At 36.7% G+C, this 23,847-nt stretch overlaps 1 protein-coding gene across 1 annotated transcript in view; it reads left to right on the top strand.

Moving 5' to 3' along the window:
- The first annotated feature begins 1,363 nt into the window (after positions 1 to 1,363).
- The window catches only part of CFAP47 (cilia and flagella associated protein 47), a 271,615-nt gene continuing 249,131 nt past the window's right edge, over positions 1,364 to 23,847 (top strand). Inside the window, 19 exon segments of the mRNA XM_050332181.1 lie at positions 1,364 to 1,373; positions 1,884 to 2,076; positions 2,277 to 2,475; positions 4,715 to 4,866; positions 8,021 to 8,136; positions 10,176 to 10,314; positions 12,493 to 12,721; positions 13,434 to 13,588; positions 14,332 to 14,465; positions 15,069 to 15,103; positions 15,105 to 15,305; positions 16,008 to 16,200; positions 17,720 to 17,963; positions 18,332 to 18,484; positions 20,029 to 20,218; positions 20,343 to 20,439; positions 21,605 to 21,821; positions 22,491 to 22,735; positions 23,458 to 23,588. Coding sequence (XP_050188138.1) covers positions 1,364 to 1,373; positions 1,884 to 2,076; positions 2,277 to 2,475; positions 4,715 to 4,866; positions 8,021 to 8,136; positions 10,176 to 10,314; positions 12,493 to 12,721; positions 13,434 to 13,588; positions 14,332 to 14,465; positions 15,069 to 15,103; positions 15,105 to 15,305; positions 16,008 to 16,200; positions 17,720 to 17,963; positions 18,332 to 18,484; positions 20,029 to 20,218; positions 20,343 to 20,439; positions 21,605 to 21,821; positions 22,491 to 22,735; positions 23,458 to 23,588 — 3,033 coding nt within the window.

The raw sequence follows: 23,847 nt of genomic DNA, 5'->3' as shown, positions 1-23,847 counted from the left end.
TTGATACCAATTCTCTTATGGGGTGGTAACCTTGTGAGTGAGGGCTGGAGCAAGCAGCAGAGACAGAAATCTTTAAAAATTACTTCTGTCATTAAAGAATTAGTATCAAAGGACCAGAGAAACTATGTAGGAGTGTTCTCCATTCTCTATCAAAAAACCAGAGCAAGTTTAATTCTTTGGTATGGTAATCTTGTAATCTTGGTAATTTTTTTTGTTTGTTTTTGTTTTGTTTTTGTTTTGTTTTTGTGTGTGTGTGTTTCAGTTAAGTACAACCACACTACCATTAAACAAATTCAAGTAGTGTTCCCAAAGAACTCCTGTGGATGCTTGGATTTTACCATTAGTGCTTATAATGCCATATTCCCAAACACTCTTCGGTGACTTACAGACAGGTAGTTATAATTTGAATCTTTAAGAGGGATAAAAAGACCTGTTAGCATCCTTCTCCAACAACATAAACAAAGGTTCTTCTCTTTCCTTGCTCCCTCTAGGTTTCTTGACCCATTAAAAATAGGCTTTTTACCCTTGTTGTACTTTGTAGTTCTGAGAAGTGCCATCCATGTTTGCAGTTCCTCATGTATGACTTTTAAAATACAGATAATTTGTGTCCTTCTGCATTTTCAAGGGATAAAGTAATCTATGGCAAAACATTTTGGGTTAATCAAAACTGATGTCTGAGGTTCTGAGTGCATTCTGTGTGTGCTGTTCCCCCTCCTTTCTTCTGCTACTTTAAAGCAAAGCATAATGTGGCCCAAACCCTCCAAGTCTAAGTGCTGGGTTCTTGTCAGCTTCATTTTACCACTTAAATTACAGCACAGGAAGGATCGGAACAGGAACACATCTTCCACCACTCAGTAAATGCGTGCCATGAATTATTAGTGTGGTCGCTGGCACCGAGCTCCCACCAGCACTCAGGAGTTTTAGTGCCTGCTTTGGTTCTATGTAGACCATGTCTGTGATTAACATGCATGCCCAGAAGAGAAATCAGGCCATTTTGAGTACAATTTAATCCAACTGTAATCAGTCCTTAAGAAACCCAGGGCAAGAAGAGCACCCATGTCTGAATCACCCTTTGCTCTTCTGGGCTGCTGTTGGAGTGGGACCCATAGCAGGAAACAGCTGGAGCAAACAGGAGGGGACGTGTTGGACAGCCCTGAGCCTGAGTCCCAGGCTAGGTATCTCTTTATTGCTGAATAGCATCTTGGGGTGCATCTGAATGTGTGGCCAGCAGGTCGAGGGAGGTGATCCTCCCTCTCTGCTCAGCCCTGGTGAGGCCACATCTGGAGCGCTGTGTCCTGTTCTGGACTCCTCAGTACAAGACAGACAAGGAGCTACTGGAGAGGGTCCAATCGAGGCCACAAAGATGATGAAGGGTGTGGAGCATCTCTCTCATGAGGAGAGACTGCAGGAGCTGAGCCTGTTTAGTCTGGAAAAGACTGAGAGCGGATCTCATCAGTACATTTAAATATCTCAAGGTGGGTGTCAGAGGATGGTGCCAGACTCTTTTCAGGGTGTAAGACATCTTTCAGGATGAGGAACGATGGTCATAAACTAAAACACAAGAAGTTTCACCTCAACATGAGCAAGAACTTCTTTACACTGATAGTGGCGGAGCACTGGAACAGGCTTTGGTGGGTCGTGAAGTCTCCATCTTTGGAGACATTCCAAACCCACCTGGACACATTCCTGTGCTCCAGGTGACCCTGCCTTGGCAGGGGGTTGGACTGGAGGATCTCCAGAGATCCAGTCCAGCCCTAAAGATTCTGTGATTCGGTGAAATTCAGCCCCATGATGCGACTATTTTGGTGCACCTCCAACAAAACAAACAAACAAACAAACAAAACCCCAAAGCCAGCGCGTCTGGGGCCTTTATTTCCTTCCAGCTCCCGTCCAAGCTGGTGCCCACGGAACGGCAGCCGTGCCCTCCGGTGCTCCTTGCGCCTGCCGAGCGTGTGAGGGGGCGGAGGGGCTGCCTCAGGCTGGGGGGAACCACCAGGAGCCGCCGCAGCTGCGGGATGAAAATCCCGTCCCCCAGGCATCGGCACCGCTTGCCTGGGGACAAGCGGACTCCTTGAGGTAAACTGAGCTGGACCGGGCTGGGCTGGGCTGGGCTGGGCTGAGCCGAGCCGAGCCGAGCCAGCCCGGGCCGAACTGAACTGAACTGAGCTGGGCTCGGCTGGGCTGTTGCCGGTCCGAACCGCTGGCCCCGCCCCTGCGCCGCTTCTCCTTTCCCGATTGGTGGGTTTAGGCCGCACCGCCACTTTCCACCCAATCAGCGCCGCGCGTCCGTTGCCAGGCGCTCGTGTGCGGGCCATGGCGGACGGGTGGCGGGACGAGTGCGGGGTCCGCATCGCCCCGGCCCAGCTGCGCTTCAGGGACGCCGTCCCGGGCCGCCACTACCGCGCCGCGCTCACCGTCCAGAACCTGCGGGTCGAGAGCTGCCGCCTGCACCTGCTGCCGCCGCACCGGCCCCAGGTGAGGGGCGGCTGGGGGTGCCCCGCCGCCGCCTCTTTGCAAAGAGCGGTCCCGTTAGGGCAGCGCCTCGCCCCGCTCCAGCCTGCGGGAGCGGCGCCCGAACGAAAGGAGCTCCCGTCTTCCCAGTCCTTTATTCTCCCGAGGCTGTGGGCGAGGGCTTCCTTGTTTGGAGAGAGCTTCCTTGTTTGTTAAATCCGTAGTTTCAGTAGAAGTACACAGGCTTTTCTTGACTTACCGCATCAGCCGTCAGCAGGTGGACTCGATGACCTCGGAGATCTTTTCCAACCTTAGTGATCAAGTGCATCGTTGGTACCAAACCCTGCTTTGCCTTCCTGCTTGGCTTCGTGCTGTCCAGAATTTGTCCCACAAGAAACCCATGAGATCCTCTTCATTTCAGGGAACATTCTGTAGAAATGGGTCCTCTTGCTATGGTGTGAACAACAAATCAGTGAAGTGATAGCTCTGTTACCTCATTTCTGGGTTATATTTTAAGGGTTTTTTTTTACTACAGTGGTCCCTTTGTGGTGCTTGCTTGCTGAGAGCTTTCTCAGAAAAAGAGTTTTGCAATCCTTTCTCAAGATAGTATGATTCCTCTTAATAGCATCTGATTAGTTATGGGAAAATCACTGCATAGCCAGACATTTTAAAAACAAATGCATCTTTACAATTCTAACTAGCTTAGCCCTTGACTTGTAACCTGTGTGTGTGTGCCCAGCAAAACCCAGCTGTGGTTAATAGTTTATTGCTCGTTAATTACGTCAAAGTTGGAATCAAAGGGTTGGGTTGAACTGGCATCAGGGGTTGAACAGAAGCTGATGTTGCTTTATGTTCACAGCTTGAGCTATGAATAATTCCAGGGTAGTAATCAATATGATTGTCAGACAACTGAAGTACCTTGGATAATTTCACAACCTGAGTAGTCAGCTTTTCTTTTCGAGGGCAAGAGTGGCAGCTTGATTGTTATTACACTTTAGCTGCAGACTTTAGGCATGAGCTGGAAACTGTCAAGAGGGCTTGATTTGGTAGGACTGAATTATTCTGTTTTGTTAGTTTTCATCAGCCTGACCAATTTTTTATGTGCTCCAGAAGTGGAAAGGCAGAGTCAGTTTTAGAAGAGGTTACTCAATCATAGCCTAAGAGTTTCTACCTCTGTGATTAACTCATGCCTTTTGCTGTGTATTTTAATGCTATTGTACATGAGAGGACCAATATGACAGCTGGGGGACAAGATGCCACTTCACATGCTCAGTTCCAGAAAGGTCTGTTGTGTTGCCCTTTCTCATTCCCAGACCTTTTGCTGCTGCCTGTGATTACAAGGCTCTGAAGTGTATGACTCATCTGAAAAACTTTGAGGCATTCATAGAGTGCAAGAACTGAAAAATAACCTTCCTTGAGCTGTCATAGTGCGTAGCCAAAAAATGTCTTTCAAGGAATTTAGCTCACAAAGCAGTTTTCCATAGGCTTCACTGAAAGTTCTTAGTACAATATATTAATTTCCCTGGTATAGGATGAATATCGTTGAATGTTTAATTCTCTTTAGAGATAGATTTTACACACCTCGAAATTAAAACTTGGCTACTCTTTCCAAATCAAGCCCGTAACCAAGAGGTACATTACATAAAAAATTTCCTTTAGCTGCTAGGAGCATTCTAAAGGAATAGAAGGAGGTGCTCAGACAACAGAATCAAAAAGTAGTAAATTACCTTTGAATATTTCAAACATAAATTAGAACAGAAAGCTTAGAGAGAGGAAAGGATGCTTTCTGTCAGCTGCTCTAAATTAAAGGTGCCATGAACTTTTTAAGCAGATTTCAATATACAACAGAAAGTGAGACTTTCTGTTCATGTAAGCTGGACCAAGAGAAAGCTCTTGCCCTGTCCCCTTTTGTTGCTGCTTTGAACTGAGACCTAATCCTTGTCATATTCTCAGGTACTAAAGATATTCTTCACTGAGTAATAGCTGATTTAATTTTGTGTTGCTTCAGGTTTATTGCAGCAGTAGGAAAAGCTGGAGCTCCTTTGGAAAAACTGGAAAATTTTGCTAATTCATTTTGTCTTTTACTGTAAGAAGTCTGAACTTCAGTAAATAGGGAGATAAAATTATAAACCCCTGCATATTTTAACATTCATGGTAAATTTTAAATCAATCTCTGCATTCTTCTTAAAATGAACCATATGTATGTTGTACTTAATCTAGAATGTGTTACAATTTAAAAAAAATGTGTTTTTTTGATTTGCAGTTTAAATTGATTGCGGGAAATCCAGAAAAGCCCATTGCATCTGGACTTCAGCTGAAAGCTTTTGTGGAATATTATCCTGACCGTCTAGAAGACCTTCAAGATAAACTGATTCTTTTAGTAGATGACGACGTAGTTGATATCCCCCTGCTTGGGTATGATATTCAAAAGTTCATGTGCTGCTGTTAGTATTTGCACTCTAGTCTTGTGCAAAGTTTATTTGCAGTTTAATCTTGTGGAAAGCTTACTTATACATGTCACATATGGCTTTGTAATTAGTCTGTCAGTTGGATGGAAAACAAGTAGTAAGTTTCCTACAAAAGTAAGATTTTTTTTTTTTTTCAGAGAAGCACATGGATAATTAGTTCATTGGGGTGATATCCTTCTTAAGATCATAGACAGTCTGGACTTTTGGTTTTGCTATATTCTACCTTGGTTGTAATAATGTTGATAATTTTTAATTCTGTACAGTTAGACAAGTTAACACCTACTCTTGATGTCTTCCCTTCTTCCTGAACCCTTTATATAAAAGATTTTACAGTAAATTGTTCACAGTTGCAAAACTGGATTATAGTGAAACATATGTTGCCTGATTCTAGAAATAGAGTGCTGTTTTAGAACAACATCACAAGTTCAAGAATCACTTTCATCAATCCATGTGTGATTGTGTCACCTTATCTGCGTGTGTCTATATGGAAATATCTCTCATATATTGTATAAACATAGGCTGATTGGAAAAAGTAAGCTTCTAAATATAGTTCGTCAGACTTAGGCTCAGTGGTTATCTGAGAAAGAGAGAGAATTGCTCTGGGATACCTTTCCCTCCTTTGTCTATTAAGAAAAATGAGGACAACAAACTTCTGCTTACAGGTCAAGCTTTTAGATGCCTAAATTGGGACAGGTGAATCCCACAAAGTAGTGCAAATCATAGTTTTTATGAAGATCTTAACATTACAAATTACATGTATAGACAGAAATGAATTTCCACGTGGAGATTAATCAGTATATGAGTTGTTTTTAAGAAGCAAGCAATTCCAGAAGCATCTTATGCTAGCCTGAAATGGGTAAAGCTCTGCCTTCAGGTAGGAAATACTTCTACATTGTGTTTACCTCTTATGATCTTTTCCACTGATTTGCTTTTCCTTGTTTCATCTTCAAAGTTGTCTTCAAATCTTCAAATTATGTTAATGTAATACTATTGTTAGTATAGGAGAGAAATACTTAAGTGTAAGACATGGGGTTTTCAAGTTATTATAAATTTTGTCTCTTCTCAGCAAAAGACAATCTGCTGTTGGAAGAGTTGCAGATAACTGTTTTAATTAGTTGTTTTTTTTCCTTTGGTGTTTGTAAGTTCTATTTCTCTTAGAACACAGTGTTAAACATGCTATTATAGCTTTTTTTAATTAACTTTAGAGAAATCTAAACAGCCCTAAATGTTCTTTGGCTGAAAGACAGGGATGATTTTTCATAAAGTAATACTGAATCTAGTAATTCAATATGATCATTTTAGTATTAAAACTGTCTCTAAATATGTTCTCCCAACATATATTTTCCTAGAAAAAAAAAGTTTTTAGGTAGCATTTTTAATTTAAATAGTTTAATTTTTAGGTTATGGGGTTTTTTATTTTTAATTTTTAGAAAAATTTTATTAGTGTGGTATTGTGAAGATAGGATGATAATGCTACTGGTAACTCCTTTCTGGAAAGGACTTGCAATAGATTAAGTATTTGAAATCTTCACATTTAACTGGCTTTTGTGGGAAAAAGTTGACAGGCTCTTATTATTTTTGTGTGTGTGTGTTTGAAAAAGGTCAATATACTTTGACTGTATTTTTTTTTTGATCCATGTTTTCACGAACGTATTTTGTGTCATGCAAATGTAATAAATTCCATTTTAATGAAAAGGCCCCAAACCAAAACATAAACAGCAAACCTGTATTAGAAAACAAATCCCAGACCCTTTACTTTGACTATTTCCCTTTTGTGCAGGGAAATTTTTCTCTTAGAAAATCTTACTGAAATTAGAATTTAAGGTTATTCCTGTCTATTTGCAAAGTTAGATAATTGGATCTTGAGAGGAAAAATATTTCTGTTTCATTTTTTCAGTGAAGCTTATTGGAAGAATGTCTGGGTACTTGTAATGTGAAATTTTAACAATTGATTTGAATGTACTCTAATCTTAACAGCTGATTCTTCCCCCCACTCCCCCTTTATTTTGTTTTTCTAGGGGGTTTTTTGTTTGTTTGGGTTTTTGGGGGGGGTTGTTGTTGGGGTTTTTTGCCACATCCTGCTGGATTAGACCATCTCTTTCAAGATTTTTTATTTTTTTTGCAGTAGAATAAGTTATAAAGACAATTAAAAACAGTGTTCTAAAATTCTTGAGAGCAAATTCTTTTGGGCCATTTCTTGATTCAATTTTTTTCCTCACTCCCTTCCTTCCCCCTCCATTCTCCTTTATGTAATGAAGTGTCTGGGCAGGATCTGCCTCGCTCGACCAGGGATATTTTTCTTCCTTCTCCATTTAGATTTCTGTGCTGCATGTAATGCAGATCATGAGATGTAATTGTTCCTGCATGTTCCTATTTGTGGTTAAGAGGAGATAGACTGCTGTGCTGATATAAAATTCCAATTGATTTGAAACAGTCTTTTTGTGAGATCAGAGGTGCGATTATATTAAACATTGGGGTGTTTAAAATGCAGGTTTTTTGAAGCAAGAATGGTGTGTTCATTCTGGCTAAGCAGTACAGGGATGTCATCATGCTGAATGAGGCTATTAAATAAATAATAGAAATAGCTTGTGACTTTTGTCATCACCCACTTCTGTCTGTTGTAATAAGTTTTGTTGGTCACATAAAATATGTATCAAACACCCAGGCTGTAAATGGACACTGGCACGCCTGCTTTCTCTCTGCTTCTAGTTCAGGCAACTGATAATGAATTATGGTGAATGTTAACTTTGGTCTTGTTTTGTGATGCAATTAACTCAACATGATTTTATTTACGGTGCTATAATAAAGTATATAAATGAAATAGAAATGTATACATTCCATTTTAACTAATTGTTTAAAGCTATATTGTTTTAAAGTTACAGTAGTTAGTCATTAAACCATTCGGTAGATCACTATCTCTCTTACATCTCCCCTGGGTATGCTATAGTGCTGAAGGGAGTTGCAAAAACTTTGGTAGGAGAACTGGGACAAACTGGGGCAAAAGGAAAACTCTTTTTCACTGAAGTGCTTGATCAAATTTCTCTAAAAATGCAGAGGTATTTTCAAGTTTTGGGAGATAAAACCATGTCTTTTCTCTACAGATTTGTTCCATACTGTTGTCTGGAAATTGAGTCTGAGCTTGATTTTGGTCAAGTGATTGTGAGCAATAAAGTAATTAGTAAAGAGATTACTATTGCTAACCATGGATCATCTTCAGGTAAATATCTAGCATGCATTAAATTATAGAAATATTTTATTTTCTTGGAAAGTGTAATTTTATGCAAATTAACACTTCAATGGCCAAGTAGAAATGAACTGGAGTTCTGGGTTATGCAGCTAACAAGTACTGTAGCTGAAGGTATTGTACATGGCCCATTGCTTCTATAGGCATTTCTATGCTTCCACTTAGAAAGGAAAAACTGTTTTAGAACTCTACAAGTTTTAGGAGTTCTCTGCTTTTGAGTCCCATCTTGAAAGATGCAACAATAATAGTTGCTCATTTTCTTAGTATGCCCAACATAAATAGCAGCAAATCATGTCTGCCCTTGCTTTGTTCTCTTTGTGCTTCTGTGATCCCCACAGCTGTCTATTAAATAAGCAACTACAAGCTCCCTGTGCTTTCAGAGCTCACGTCCTCTAGGATGGGAATTGAACTGTATTTGTTGCTAGAACATAATGAGGGGTCTTTTATCTTGCTGCCATGTCTTTTGAAATCATACAGCTTTTACAACATGCACATACTTCACCTTCTGCTAGGGGACCCTTCCAAGGAGAATAAAAAACATGGTCAGTGGAGCGTAAGAATGTTTATATGATCCAAGTAACCTATTTGACTGCCTTTTCCACTGGACAAAGCTGCAAACACCATTCTCCAGAAGAAGGGTGGCAACTGTTCTGTGTTTCAAACAAGAATTTTAAAACAGTTAATTATTTCTGTTCCTCACTTGTACAGCTGTTTGTTGCTTTACAAACTGTCTCTATTTGCGTTAGGCCAAGGTTGTGGGAACATTTGTCTCCCTGATTGTCACAAGGTATTGTACCAAGAGAAAATACATGATTGCAGCAACAGAAAGATGGGTTGCAATAATAAGATTAAAAAAAAAAAAGTCTGTCTATTTAAAGCATTTTTTTTTCATAAAATAAAAGGAGAAAATTTTGTGTGGGTTTTTTTTTTTTTTTATAACCAGTTCAACTTAAGAGATGTAGTGTGTAGTTTATAAAATCAGTTCTTCCTCACACATGCTAACTTCTTATATTGGGTAATTGTGATTAGGTAAAGAAAATGAGATAACTGACATTACTTATGCATCTACAACTAATTTGTATGTTATTATTTTTTTCATATTGTATAAAGAACCGTTTCTGCTTATAAACTCTGCATGATACACGCTGGTTACATGATGAAGTTTTATAGGATTGCACAGAGACAAAATGAGAGTGAAGATGGTGGTTAGTAAAATAGTGTACAGAGAGCAGACAGAGGAAGAGCTGCTGAACCTGTGTTTCTGTAGGCTCTGTAAATCATAATACAGCAGGTCACAATAGCAGGCAGCATGTAAAATATATGAGCAGGAAGTGCTGTGTGCTGGCCTGAGACTCAAAGATTGCATTTCACATGTCATCCCATGCACAAAACAGCTCCTTTGTTCCTGCTTCTGCTCTTATGTCAGAGATTATCTTTTATCTGAGGTCAAACAGTACATTTCTCCTACAACATTTGAAACAATTTCTTTGTGTCTGTAATATAATGACAGATAATTAGTGCTGTTGGTTAAATACACATTTTTTTTCACAATCTACAAAACATTTTTATGAACTAGAAATACTCACTGTTCTCTTCTGCAATAACTTGCATTATGCATATACCAAATCATAAAAGCTGATGTTATCTGCAATATACACTTTCTGGTTACTGTAGCTGCCTAAAGCTGTGTGTAAAATAGCCTGTGACTTACAAAATGGTACTTACAGCATATGATATAGTCACTTTTGGTTGGAATGTACCTTCTCTGTTACAATCTCAAATAACAAAGTGACACTGGACATGTGTGTGTAGTATTTAAAGAAAGCCTGGAAAAATGATCTACTCTCTGTTAGAAATAGTTTTTAAAAAGCTGAACTCGGTGTTTCCTGTTTCCATAGGAAAATGCATTACTTGTGGACATCTGCATGTGTAGTTTCAAGTGTTTAATAGAAGAATATAAATCTACAGCTTTATACTGTGTAGCATTCTGTTTATTACTCTGGTTTTTTTAGGTATATTTGAAATATCATATGATGGGGTTGCCTTGTCTAGCATAACACCTTCCAGTGGAGTGGTAAAGCCAAAATCTAAAAGGACAATTCAAGTGGATATCTGCACAGATGTACCCAGAGTCATCAAAGAAGTGATGAAGTGAGTGTATGACTGAAGAACTCCATCTCTACAAATTCCATTTTTGCCTATTATTAAATCAAATCTTTATTAGGAATGTTTATCTAAAAAAGTTAAGTTCCTAACTGTCAGTTGCTGTCTTTCAAACTTATTTTTATTAAATCAATTTGATGATTATATTATGTCCACAGAAAATGATGCATAAATTGTGTACGTGCCTGTGTTAATAAAGATCTCTCATAAGTCATAATGATATGGGACATTTGCACATCTCTCAAAATAAAACTAACCAAGACCTTTGATATCTTTCACCTTTGTGCACATCTTGTGTTCCTTACTCCTCTTACCTTCTGTCACTGCCAGTTTTCTTTGAGCTCTACGTGTTTCAGGGATCTCAGAAACATTATTGTGTCTTTTGGCGCATCTTATTTTCAATGGAGAGAGAATGTATTTGCAACCACTAACTCTTTTAAGAGTAGATTATTTTTGAATGAGTACTTTTATAGAATCACAGAACGTTTTGGACTGGAAAGTTCTCTAGTTCCACCGCCTGCCACTGGGCAGGAACACCTTGTACAGGTTGCTCAGAGCCCCATCCAGCCTGGGCTTGAGCACTGCCAGGGATTGGGAATCCACACCTTCTCTGGGCAATCTGTGAGTAGGGTGTGGTTGTGGTTGTTTGTTTGTGGGGTTTTTATTTGTTTTTGGTTTTTTGGGTTTTTTTGTGGTTTTTTTTGAGGGAGTCTGGGCTGTATCTGTAAAGGTTTCCTCTTTTGTTTTGAGTTATTCAGATAGACTTGAACTTCCTGTTGTTATTTTTGGCAGCCTGTTGGAAAAGGAAATGAAAGTACAGGAGAAAAATTTTATTACAATGACAGGGAAGATGTTATCTGTGCTGTTACTTCATAGTCACATCCCCTTCATATGATTTTTTCTCTGGCTACTAAGTTGCAATCTTTTTGTTGCTAAGTGTCCTGCTTTCTGCCTTTCTTTTACTGTCCAGGCTGCCTCCACTATTTTCTTCACCCCATATTGGTTAGATGGCTACTGTCTCCTGCAGATTTCATCCTTCACCCATTTCCTGCCTTAAATTCTACATAATTCTGTCAGTGAATTTTGCATTTCTTATTAGTCATTATTCTATTCTTTAGACTACATGAAATATTATGTTTTGTTGTCAAGTTTTGCACAAATATGTGTATACAGGTGTGTTTGTATGTGTTTAAACAAACAGGGTATTGTTTAAAGTCTTGCAATGGGTATTTGACAGGAACTTGACTTGGAGAAATAGCACAGTTTTCATGAAAACATCTCGATTATTTCCATTTACCATGCTCTCAAAACATTTTCCTTCTATGTGCAAGCAAAATTATTCTCAAAAGAATCTACTCTTATAGTTTTTTTAGATTTATTTTATGTCTTGGAATATCCTGTAATCATGCTTCAGAACTTGAAAGACAATTTGAGTTTGAGATCCTCTCCCAGATCCCTTATGTGGGATAGTCACATATGTGACTATTCAATAAAAAGACTTTCTTTTTTCTTTTTTTTTTTTTTTTTACCTCAGATGCTATTCAGAAAGGTAGTTGATTCTGTTAGAAAAACAAAGTATAATACTACTTGATTTTGTTCATCAAGAAAAAATATGCTTTGTTCCAATAGAATTCTAATAACAAAAATTTGTACAATGTCTATGTGATCTTTTGGTGATTTGTGGCATCATCAAGCATTCAGGCAGGAACAGCAGCAGTTTTTTATGCTTGTTCAGATGAACTTCTAGCTCCAGTTCTCTAAGAGAAAATTAGGTATATATGCTGAAAATTGGTATATAGATATAAAAATTCTCAGAAATAAGAGTGGTGTATCATCTGTGGATGCTTTTGATTCTTTTCAGATGTCATTCCTCTAATTTCAAACACTGAAAAAGGGAAAAAATCTCCCCAAAACTCCACCAACTAATGAGTGATCTTTCCTGGCTGATAATATTCCTTTTAGGTCATTGTCAAGTACACGCTCCTTGCTCTGCTCCCTCTGTTTAATTTATCTATGAAAAAACCATAGATAAAATTTTAGTACTTGGGTTTGGCTCATTTTTTTGCACAGGTTCTAATATAAACCAAAGGTTCTGATATAAACCAAACTAACCAAACTGATTATTTCTAACACTTTTGTACATTACCTTGCTGCTCTCACTGACAGGGTGGAATTGGAAGGTCGTGGCTGCACTGAAGTGTGGGTTAAAGCTGTTGTAGTTGAACAAGTTCTGAAAGTTCTTGGAGCCTCTTGTGGAAAAGTAGTGGAATGCATTAACTTTGGACCAGTTTACTTTGGGACTTCAAAGACTGAGCAAATATCTTTATACAATAAAAGTCCTGAGAATATGGACTGGGTAGCAGTACTGGAAGACAATGCCATTGGAGGAGAGATGGTAAGAAACTGCTTCAGCTTTTATTGTAGCTGAAAACTTGTTTTCATTTCTGGTTTTGCAGTTTTTATTTCTCAACATTCATCTTCTAATATTGTTTACTGTGCTATATTATTCCCTGATCTATAGGCTTTCTGAAACTTCTGTCCAGCCAACACATTTTTTACTATAATTTAACCTTGGAATTGATTTTTTCAATTTTTTCTGTTACACTATGTGACATTTTAACCTTAACAATGTTAAGTATGTTCCCTGAGTGGGTTTGCTTAGTTTTTGTGGTGGTTTTTGGTTTGATTTTTGTTGTTTGTGTTTTTGGTGGGTTTTGTTTTGTTTTGGGGTTTTGTTTGTTTGTTTGTTTTTGAGCAGTATTGCTTGAAATCCCACTGGTTTTCTTATTATTTAAAAGGAGTTATCAGAATACATTTTGGTCTTTCAAGATATTAAGCATTTGTGGTTTCACTTGTTTTTCTCAGACAGTGAAATCATCTGAGTGAGCATCATGTTTAAAAAAGGGAATTCAAAACATTGACATGAAACTGATGTTTAAAAATTCATTAATTAGCCACGTGATGTGTAACTATGCCAGTGCTGTTTCTTATGTTATGTCTTTCTGTTTGTTATACATGAAAATGTGTGTGTAGGAAAAAAAAAAAAACACACCACAAAAGAGAAAGTGGAACAGGCTGAACTATTTCATATTTTGATTATTTTTTAGGGGACAGATCTTCAGAGGAGTACAGATGCTGTTTTACAGGACTTAAGCCTGAAAAATAGAGATGTAGATGTTTCCACCTTGATCTTGTGCACTCCCAATCAAGGAACTTTGCTACCTTACGAGAAATCTTTGGTTACCTTGTGCTTTAGTCCTGAGTGAGTGAGTGGTACAAAGCAGATAAGCACACACACACAGCTTGATTGGTCTAAACTATTCTGTAAGATCTGTGTTGGAGAAAATGATTTTAAGTCAGTATGTCTGCAAATTTTTTTTCTCAATAACTTCCTATGTATTTGTGTGTTAAAAGAAATTGCCTGCTGTGATACTACAAATGAGAAAGCAAAGTTTGAAGTGATTCTGTGATTCTGTGTTTATAATACATTAAGGGTGTATTTGGACCAAGAATTGGTCAAGCTGGTTTTGTGAAAAGAAGAATTTTATTAGATTTTGCCATTTATTAACCATCCAGAAAGTGAAACATTTTAGAAAGCTGGTCATTCCATTACCACCCTCCCCAAAAAAACCCAAAAAACCAAACCAACTCCTAAATATAAAGGAACATCTCTTCTTGGATAAGGAAAAGAAAATGCACTCTTGCCATTTTCCCTTAAACTCTAAATATAAGTAATTATTCTGCATGTAGTATTAGTTTAGAAAACTGTTGTAGACTGGAAGAAATATCAAATGACTAATAGTATAAGTACACAGATATTGATGAGCTTAAATTTGTTACTATTTCCATTTTCTGAAAGGAAGAATAAAGATAATTTGTTTAAACTGTAGCTGACAGCAAAGAAGCCAGACTGGATGATGAAAAATGTCTTGATTTTTTTGTGAATTGGGGTTTGGAGGTTTGTTTTTTTCCCCACCATCTAATTAGAGATTGTGACTCTTACAGAAAATTTAAAGGAGACTTTGAAGTGAATGATTCATCACTGAAACAAGATTATGTCCTGTTTCTGAGATTTGAAACTGTTGGGAATAGAAGTGGTTATCTGCAGGCCCTCGGCGATGGTGCCACAGCAACCACAAGTACGTTATCAGAAACATACAGTCACCATCAGAAACGTGTATATGGATGCTAAAACTGTATATCTTGATATCTACTTTGAATTTTTTTAAATCTATTTTTAAAAAAAATTTCTATTCTTATAACAAATCTGGTTCTTTTGTTTGTTTGTTTATGATTATACTAAGTAAATTGAAGTAACTTATCATCTTTAATAATCTAGCACCAAAACCTCTTCGAACACTGACTGGAAAGGAGGGAATCCTGTGTCATGAATACACCTGCTACTACTGAGCACCTAGAACTTAATCGTAAATGCAAATATTGGGAGGACATTAAACCCCCTCCAGCCATTTGCAAGTCACTGGCACTTTTGTAGTAGCAGTTTTGTGCATTTTCAAGTGCATATTTGATCATTCTCATCTTCCTTAATGAGGGAATACGTTTACCCAACAATCTTTTTCAGTAAGCATTACTGTGTTATATTTATAGAAAGTTGCTTTATAAATCTTGTTGTTTTGCAGTATTATTTTGTGGCCATACAGGTATAGCATGACTTTTCTGTTTGTAAGCTAAAAGGTGTGTGAGGAGTTTTGTTTGTTTGGTTTTGTGTTTGCCTAATGCAGGGAATCACCCTCATCACGTGGACTTAGCTTTGACTGGGTTCTGGGCTTCCTGTGATGGTAACTTTTAATCCAGGACCAGAAATTAATTTTATGGACTGTTATTTGGGAGACCAAACAGAAGTCCTCTGCACACTGAAAAACGAATCCGACTCCCTTCCAGTGATATTCAGCTTCCGCAAGGCCGCTCACTTTATTGTATCTCCTGAAAAAGGAAAAATCAAAAAAAAATCTGCAAAGGTAACTATGTCTGTCTCTGAGGTTGTGCAGCTATGCAGATTATTTTACAGTGGTTAGCAGTGGAATTTCTTGTAAAACAGAACAATTTCATTTCAGTGGCAATGACTTTAATACCAGCTAAATAATTTTTTTTCTCATTTTATAGGGCCTCTCAACATTTTTTCCAGTATTGCAGGAAGCAGCAAATGTTAGTTTGAATTTGGGAAAAATAATTGTAAAACTAAAGCAACTTTACAAATGTTTTTTTTCCTATCTGTAATTATAAATTTTTTTTTGTATTTTACTGATTTGAGAAGGGTCCTTCATACTCAAGTATTTTTGCACAATACTTTTAATTTCTTTCAGTAAATCACAAGTATTCAAGTAAGATAACATTTCTTTTAATGAAAGAAACTTTTCCAAATATATGTTAAATAGTTATAATTTCCCAAACCAGTAACTCAGGGCACAAGATGTAACAATTTATCTCAAAAATGAGCAAATGAGACTTTGTTGTGTTCTAATGTGTAGCATTTTTATATTACCTTATCTTGCTAATTTTTGTGTGTCTGTTGGCATATTCTAAAAGCCCAGTTTGTAACACCTGTCTTAGAGGTAAATGTGGAGAGAAATGACTCAATAACTGAATTATACAGGAAATACACAAAATTTGACTCTTTGCTTTTCTGCCTCATATGTCTCAGAATAAGCTTTCTTTTCCAGGATGTGATGATTTCATTTTCTCCACGTCAAATAGGAACATTTAAAATGAAGCAAATTATCGATATCATTGGTAGAGGAGTAGATAAAAATAATTTGCATGATTTGAAGACAATATCCTTTCACCAATTATATTTGAGCTTGAGTGGTGTGTGCAAAGCTAAACGAAAAAAAATTCTATTCACTATTAATACCGGTAAGATGCTAAAAAAATTAGTGAAAAGTGATAAAATGTTTTTTCACCCAGAGGATGGTTGGGCACTGGAACAGGCTCCCTAGGGAAGTGGTTACAGCAGCAAACCTGTCAGAGTTCAAGAAATATTTGGACAATACTCTCAGGCACCTGAGATTCTGGTGGGCTTCTTGGGTGTCCTGTGCAGGGCCAGGAGTTGGACTTGATGATCCTTATGGGTCCCTTTCAACTCATCATATTTCTATGATTCCATGATTCTTTTTGCAAGTACCAGAACAGTTGATAAGCCAGTGGACATTCCTCCTATTTTCAGGAATGTTTTTCAAGTCTATGGCTATCAGGAATTGAGAAGAAACTGTAGTTTGGCAGTTTCTAGATTTTATTGTTGAAATGCAGAACTCCTTCAGTTTTCTTGCTTCAGAAACACAAAAGAAGTGTTGTTTGGTTTTTTTTTTTAATCAAAGATTTAATGTAATATTCAAATTTTTAGGTTTTCTATATGTTCTTGTTTACTATTTGCTCTGTAAATGTCCTCATTCTGCTCCTGTCTGCAGGTTCATAAAGAGCTTATGAAGGATATTTACTCTTTAGGCTGATATCTGTGTTTTGCTTTTAAGCCTCATTGAAATGTGAAGTAAAAGTGGTTTTTTCAGATCCTTGTACAGATGGTTCTGTATCTCCCTGCTTGTCTTCTCTTTGTCTCTGTGGATGAGTGTGTGTAATTGTGTCTGTATTCAGTTGAAGTCGGGGAGAGACTGGAATGAAGCTTCTTTCAAACTATGCCTCCCTGGGCAGTGAAAGTTGTAATCACTTGTATGGCTTAGAGGATGGAAAGTAGCTTTTGATTTTTTAGTGGTTGTTTTTTGTTTGTTTGTTTGGTTTTTTTTTTTTTGATAGCCATTTTGGAGTGAAGTAAGGCTGAAGTGGGTAAAACAAATATATGTAATGATCAATTTTTTTTGCAAGTGAGGGAGGAAAGGGCAATTGAAGTATGGATTTATTTGTTTATAGTGCTGTTTTAAATGTATGTCTCTGTTTAAGGAGAGGTGAGCAAACACACCATCTAGTTTCTACTGTAATTTTTCACTTTAACATTAATGGATATGTGCTTTTATAAAATTAGAGTGAAAAATATCTGAGCTCTCTTTTTAGCTGTGATACCTTGGGAGTTCTTTGTCAAAAGTCATGCCTGTGTTTGCAGCCCTTAGGAAAAGCTTTGGGGCACCATGAACAGGGTTGTGATGGAGGCAGCTCTGAGTGTTGCTCGTGTGATTGAGCAAGACAAAGTGTCACAGCTGGACAGGACAGTGGTTTGAGCTCTGGTATTTGTTTGTGTGATCAAGGCCAAGGGAGGCAGTGGGCTGTTGGTAGGATGTGAATGCCTTCCTCCCTCTTGTTGAAGGGATGGGTGACTGATTGCTGCACCGCCAGGCGGGGCAGTGCAAATTATAAATGTTTTCTAATACTTTGAATTTTGTTTAGAAAATATCAGTTTAAGTTTGTATTTTATTTGAATTTAAAGGTTTAACACCAGTGGTTTCTAATGCAACTGGACAGTTTGTAGTTGATGGCACAGAAGAGTGCCCTGATGCAGCACGTGGGGCAATACAGTGCATTGATGCAGCACCTGTGGCAATGCTTAAATCAGCCCAAACACGAATTCATACGCACCGGATGAACAGGAATTGTAAGGATGATGCGCTTATAGCTTTCCCTAACGATCGTGCAACCAGCCTTAGGCCTAGTGAATGGGATAAAAAGTACAGGTAAAAATTATGTGAATCTAGTATTTAAAGCCACACATTTATATATATATCATGTAGTAGATCAAGATTTGTTACTCATTGGGTTTTTTTGCACTGAAAGTTCTTAAAAATTCATTGCATTTATGAGTCTTTTGCACATAAATTTCTTGAGTTGCTTTTCTTACATGAAACTACAAATGTAGCTATTACAGTTGCAATGTTTCATTTTCATGGTTGCCTGTACAAGGTCAAATATTAATAACCAGCTGTGATAAAGAGAATGTTTGCAATGAAATATATATCTATCAAGATCGATATGTTTTCTTTCTAACAAGACCCAGAATCATTTTGCACATGTAGTGAAACTACAATTCTCTTTAAATATTCAGGACTATTTTCACAAAGACTGAGAGATATAATTTCATAGACCCAGAATTTGCTTATACTGACTGTGAACGACTGTCAGTAGAAGCACATAAGAAATACTACGATGACTTCATTTCCAGTTTAAGACAACGTCGTTTAGAGAAAGATGCTGCCAGGTAAGACTTCTTTTAAAGGATAAAGTAGTACTTTGGGTTCATGTGCAAATTATGTGTATATATGTGTAGAATTAACTTAGTGGCACCAATCATATCCCTAAATTTGTCCCATGCTGAAATTCTTGTGTTCTTGGGACCTTCATTTATAGTGCATTCAAAACCTGGTTTTGTTCATTGAGACACGTAGAGATCATTCCCTGGGTGAAATGGAGGGATAGAGGCATGGCACTTGAAACTGAACTTAAAATAAATTAAGATGACAAATTTTTAGGAAGAGTTGGTTACGGTTAATAGAAAAAAAATCATAACATTGATTGTTTTGGATTCCTTCTATTTATATAATAAATATGTATTTCCAACTAGGATGTCTGGCTCACCCTGAGTGATGGATTTAGTATGTAAATTAGTATATATTCTGTGGAATGAAGCAGATACAATGCTCTAATCTTACTAGTCATCTAGCCTTACCTTACAGTAAATTCTCACTTTATGAATTTGTATATTTGATTGGTGTGCTGAGGACCAAAATAATGGACAAGCAGCACTGACAGCTCTGCTACTTTTACAAAGTTTTATTTAGAAGAAGAAAAACCCATAAATCCTCTAAAGCAAAATAAATAATACTTTAAGAGTGTTTTGTTGGTAAGAGCCATTATTTAAAAATTAGTAGTGCCAGTGGATTATGCTTGTAATCTCACTTTACCTTGCTCTGTGTATACATGATTCAGACAAAGCCTGCAGAGCTGGATTTATTTTGTTTTTCTGCGTGCAGGTGATATGTGGTGTTTTGGAAAGGAGCTAGTGTTGTGTAGTGTGTGACTTGTTTGTATGACCATTAACACATATATTCAAGGTATACTGCATGAGGAGCAAGAACAGAAAGGAAAATCTCAGACTTATCAGATAATATTTTTACTATTATTTAATATTTATTTATATTATAGTGTTTATTATACTATTACTTAATATTTAATTATTACTATTAAATATAGTAATAATTTTCTTGATACAAAAATAGGAGTATTTTATACCAAAAATCTATGTAAGGTCTCTGGACGTTTCAAATCTTTTAGTTCCAGGTGAAATTGATTTATTGGAGTTGAACTTGGACCAAAAATTTAATTGCTGTGAAAATTACGCTATAATTGGTCCAGTTCAGAGATATACCATTAAAGGATGCTTTGTAATCTTGGCAGTTACTAGCTTTTAAGTGCTTGATTTTACAATTTAATTGCTCTTTAAGAGATATTTTAAGTATTAAAATATTTATATTTTTGTAGCCATAGTATGTTCAACCTATTTAACAAAGCAGTTGCCACAAATGTACAACAGATGTTAGTCCTGTCTGAACAAAACAAAACAAGAACAACAAAAAAAGAGGAATTTTCAAGGCATTCTCTGTACTTGATAGTTTTTTAAATAATGAAATATTCCTACTTAAAGTATTACGTGTTTTATTTAAAAATATTAAACTATTTAATATGTAGATCATGGAATGCTCAAATTTTTAGATTTCCATATTTTTTTTTTCCCTTTCCTTGTAGGCATTTTGATATGTATAATGATCCTGTGAGCATAGGAATCAAACCAGGTGAAGGGCTTAAATCACCAAACATCTCAATCACAGATTTTCCCAAGGAGAAGCTACAGTTGAAAATGCCTCCTTTAGATGATGATTGCCTATTAACTAGTCGAAAATTGGCTACAATTACATCTACATCTACAAATAAAGAAGTAAGTTAAATGCTTGAGCATTTAGCTGAGCATGGAGTAGCAATGTGAGCATAACGTGTTTACCATATAAAAAAGCATAAGCATTTTGATCCTGCTCTGAGAAGGTGTCTTGTGCTTATCACAGACTTGGAGTTGGCTCAGTCCTGTGCCATCATCTACCCAGGAGAAGGAAGATTGTAGTCTAACTTTGACACACAAGCAGCTTCATCAAATATTCATTGGTAAGATTTTTAATTTGGTTGCTAAATGCATGTAGTTCTTATAAAAGTGCTTACTTATAGTAACACTTAGTAACTTATAGTAACATAAATATAATTTGTGATTATAATTGTTCACTCTAAATGGAAAATAGTTCAATTTGGTGGCCAGCTTGATGTCTACAGTACTGTTTAACTAAAGCTTTGTACTTCTCAGAAAATACCGACATGTGATTAGATATGAACATGTAGAAGAAGAGTTTCCTTTATAGACTGCTCATACCACAAGCTATTACAGAGAAATCAGCATAATATGATGATTGCTCACACCCTTATACCTTGTTATTGGGTAGTATCTGGACCAGCATTAATATCAGCAAGATTCTTTGGGAGTGCTCAGAATATTTCTGGGAATTAACGGTAAACATTGATACCCCCTAAAACTAAAAATTCTTCAGGATCCTCCTTCAAAATACTTTCAGCAGAGTGCTCTGTGATATGGAGTAACACCTTGTAAAGCCTGTGAGGGACTCTATTAATGTTTGGTACTACTACAGGTCTATTTTAAGGTCAGCTTCTCTTCAGTAAAATTATTTATCAGCAAAATGAAAATTTTCAATAATTTCTGGGCTTTTTATTTATTATTTTCAATGAAGGAAGAACTTGAATAAATACTGTTATACTTGGGGAAAGGTAAATTAAACGTAATAGTAAAAGCACTGAGAGTTTTGTAAGATGTTTGATTATTGCCATGAGCACTGAAGTTTACAGACCAGCCTAAAAATGAGTGATATTGAATAAGGTACTGAAATAATTCTGTGACCATCAGATGACATGAGTTATTAAAGCAAATGGTCACACATCAGGGAGCAAATCAATAGGTTATGTACGTAAACTTTCAGTGAATCGCTGCTTGTCTATCCATTTAAATATCTGCTTAACAAAAATAATTATTTGTGGTTATTAACAGTGCCTTAAGTAATTGTACTACTGAAAATATTCCCAGAACATGCATAGTATTTACTTTCAGATTTTAGTGAGAATTTGTTCTGCTACAGGATTTTTGTAGCTGAGTAATTTTGTAGTTTGAGGAACTAAAATGTTCTGATTTCTGATCATAATATTTTAGTGCTTATGTTTACTTACATTAACTTTTTTTGTTGAAGATCTTATTTTTTATATATTCCAGGTCCTTCTACTATAGATTTTGGTGATGTCTGTGTGTTTTCTACAACAACCAAAGAACTGCACATCATCAATAACTTGTTAGTTCATATATGGATACAAATTGAGATTGAAATTGAGGAATTGCAGGAGACATCTCCATTGTCTCAAGTGGTGCCTCCTCTTACAAAGACTCACGTTCCAATTGTATTTGAGACAATCACTCCTGGAAGCTTTAAAAGGTAAGGCTTTTTTATTTGTCTTGATTTACACATTTTCTTGGCAGTAGTAGAATACAAAAAAAATCACTGTCTGGTTTAAACAAAGTGTAATCATGATAATTGTTAATGGCATGCACTCATTTTTTTTCAATAATAATAGTGATTCTTAATTAATTTTTAATTAATAATTGCATCTGTGCAATAATTCAGTTTTATGTTGCAAACTTTTTCAAACAAAAACATGTCCTGTGGAAAGCCCATATAGCTACAGGTATATCAGGGAAAAAAGTTTGCTATAATGGTGTATTTGCTAGGAGAAATTTTTATGGAAAACACTGTGCTTTTTCCAGCATCACTGCATCACTGCACCTATGCTCAGATCTTTTGATGCAGCTCATGGGAAAATGTATAGGCAAACTATATATGTTTTCCAGCCTTCTGGTATGAACTCTCACTTTATTCACGTTGTTAAAAAGACTTTATGAGACTGATCATTCTTTGGGATGATCATCACTTTTGGTATGATTTAAGTAGTGTGCAAAACAAGGTACAAAATTTTGTCTCTTGTCAGTCTTTATTGTGTGTTCACACTCAATTCTTGCTAATGGTTATATTTCACATAAATTTTACTCCAACTGCAACATAATCTATGCATAAAAGTATCGAGAAATACATGTTTTTATGTTGCAGATCTTTCTCTTACAAGATAAACAACCAACACCTTGGGCATGTGCTGGTAGTTGCAAATGCAGTGCCTATTGAACTTCAGCTGTCTACAAGGGAACTGATTTTAAATCCTATTCCTGGCTGCCTAGCAGGGACAGAGTTTAGAGCAACTGTCAGGGTCTACAATCCCAGAAACCATCCAGCTGGATTTATTTGGAAACCTGTAACTACAGATAGAAAACCTGCATTTTCTATACAGCCTATCAGAGGTATACTATGCAAATACAGTGTGTGTGTATGTGTCTTAAATGTTAACAGTGTTAAATAAGACAGACATTTATCTGACGCTATAAACTGTATTTTTAGACTTGGGTCCATGTCAATGTCTCCCAAAAGCAGAATCAGATCACGGTGTAACTGTGACAGCAGCACTCCCTGAATGCATCCATGAGACATTAGGTTTTACCTTCTTTCCTTTGAAAAATAGTATTCTGTAGGAGTATGTTGGAGCTGTCTTATTAAAGAAGTAACTGCTGACTGAATTGGCATTACACAGTTCAGGCAAGATTTGTCTTGCTGAGCTCTGATTCTTGAGAAAAAAGTGTTTCTGCTGTTACAAGTTCAGACTCCAAGTGAGAAAATGAGTATATGGTCTTTTCCAAAGTTGTTATTCTACAAGAAGGACAGTCTATTCTTTTACTTTCTTTTTCAATGTTGACTATTAGAGTAATTCATGGCTAAAACCCACCGGTGGACTTTGAGTCTATTTTAGCGCAGGATACTAAAAACAGATTATGCAATTGTCATGAGAATTCAGAAACTAATTTAATTAATTCAGTATACTGTTCAACACCTAAGAAATGTAGGCTTAGTCTTCAATAATAGGAGGTCATTTCACTTTAGTGTGCTTATGTTATTTCTGCTTATACGATGTAATTTGATAACTGCACACGTGTATGCTATAATATGTGAATGATGTCCATGCATTTAGGGACTGTGGAGGCCTACAGTGATCTGGAGTGTGAAGTTGTTTGGCGTCCAGGGTTCAACTCTCCAGAAGAAGGAGAATTCATCTTGTGTGTGCGCAGAGGAAATGCAATTAAGTTGAAATGTTTTGCAAAGGTAACAATTCAGCTTTAGAGAACAAAAATGCGTGGGTTTTTTTAAAGCAAGTGATGTCCTAAATATATTTATATTATCATGTGTTAAAAATGTTTTATTTTTGTATGGCTTCTATTTGACGTGTTTAACAAAAAAATATGCTCCAAAGGCACGATGGAGAAGGCAAGGCAAAGACAATTTGCCCTTTTCTTGCTTTTGATAATGTACCTGTTTTGGCATCACAGCTTAGTGGTCCTTATACATGATGAGATAATTATTG

The sequence above is a fragment of the Myiozetetes cayanensis genome, unplaced genomic scaffold (genome assembly GCF_022539395.1).
Source record: "Myiozetetes cayanensis isolate MyiCay16 unplaced genomic scaffold, myiCay2020 scf5-8, whole genome shotgun sequence".
NCBI lineage: Eukaryota > Metazoa > Chordata > Aves > Passeriformes > Tyrannidae > Myiozetetes > Myiozetetes cayanensis.
This window is presented reverse-complemented; position numbering and strand designations above follow the sequence as displayed.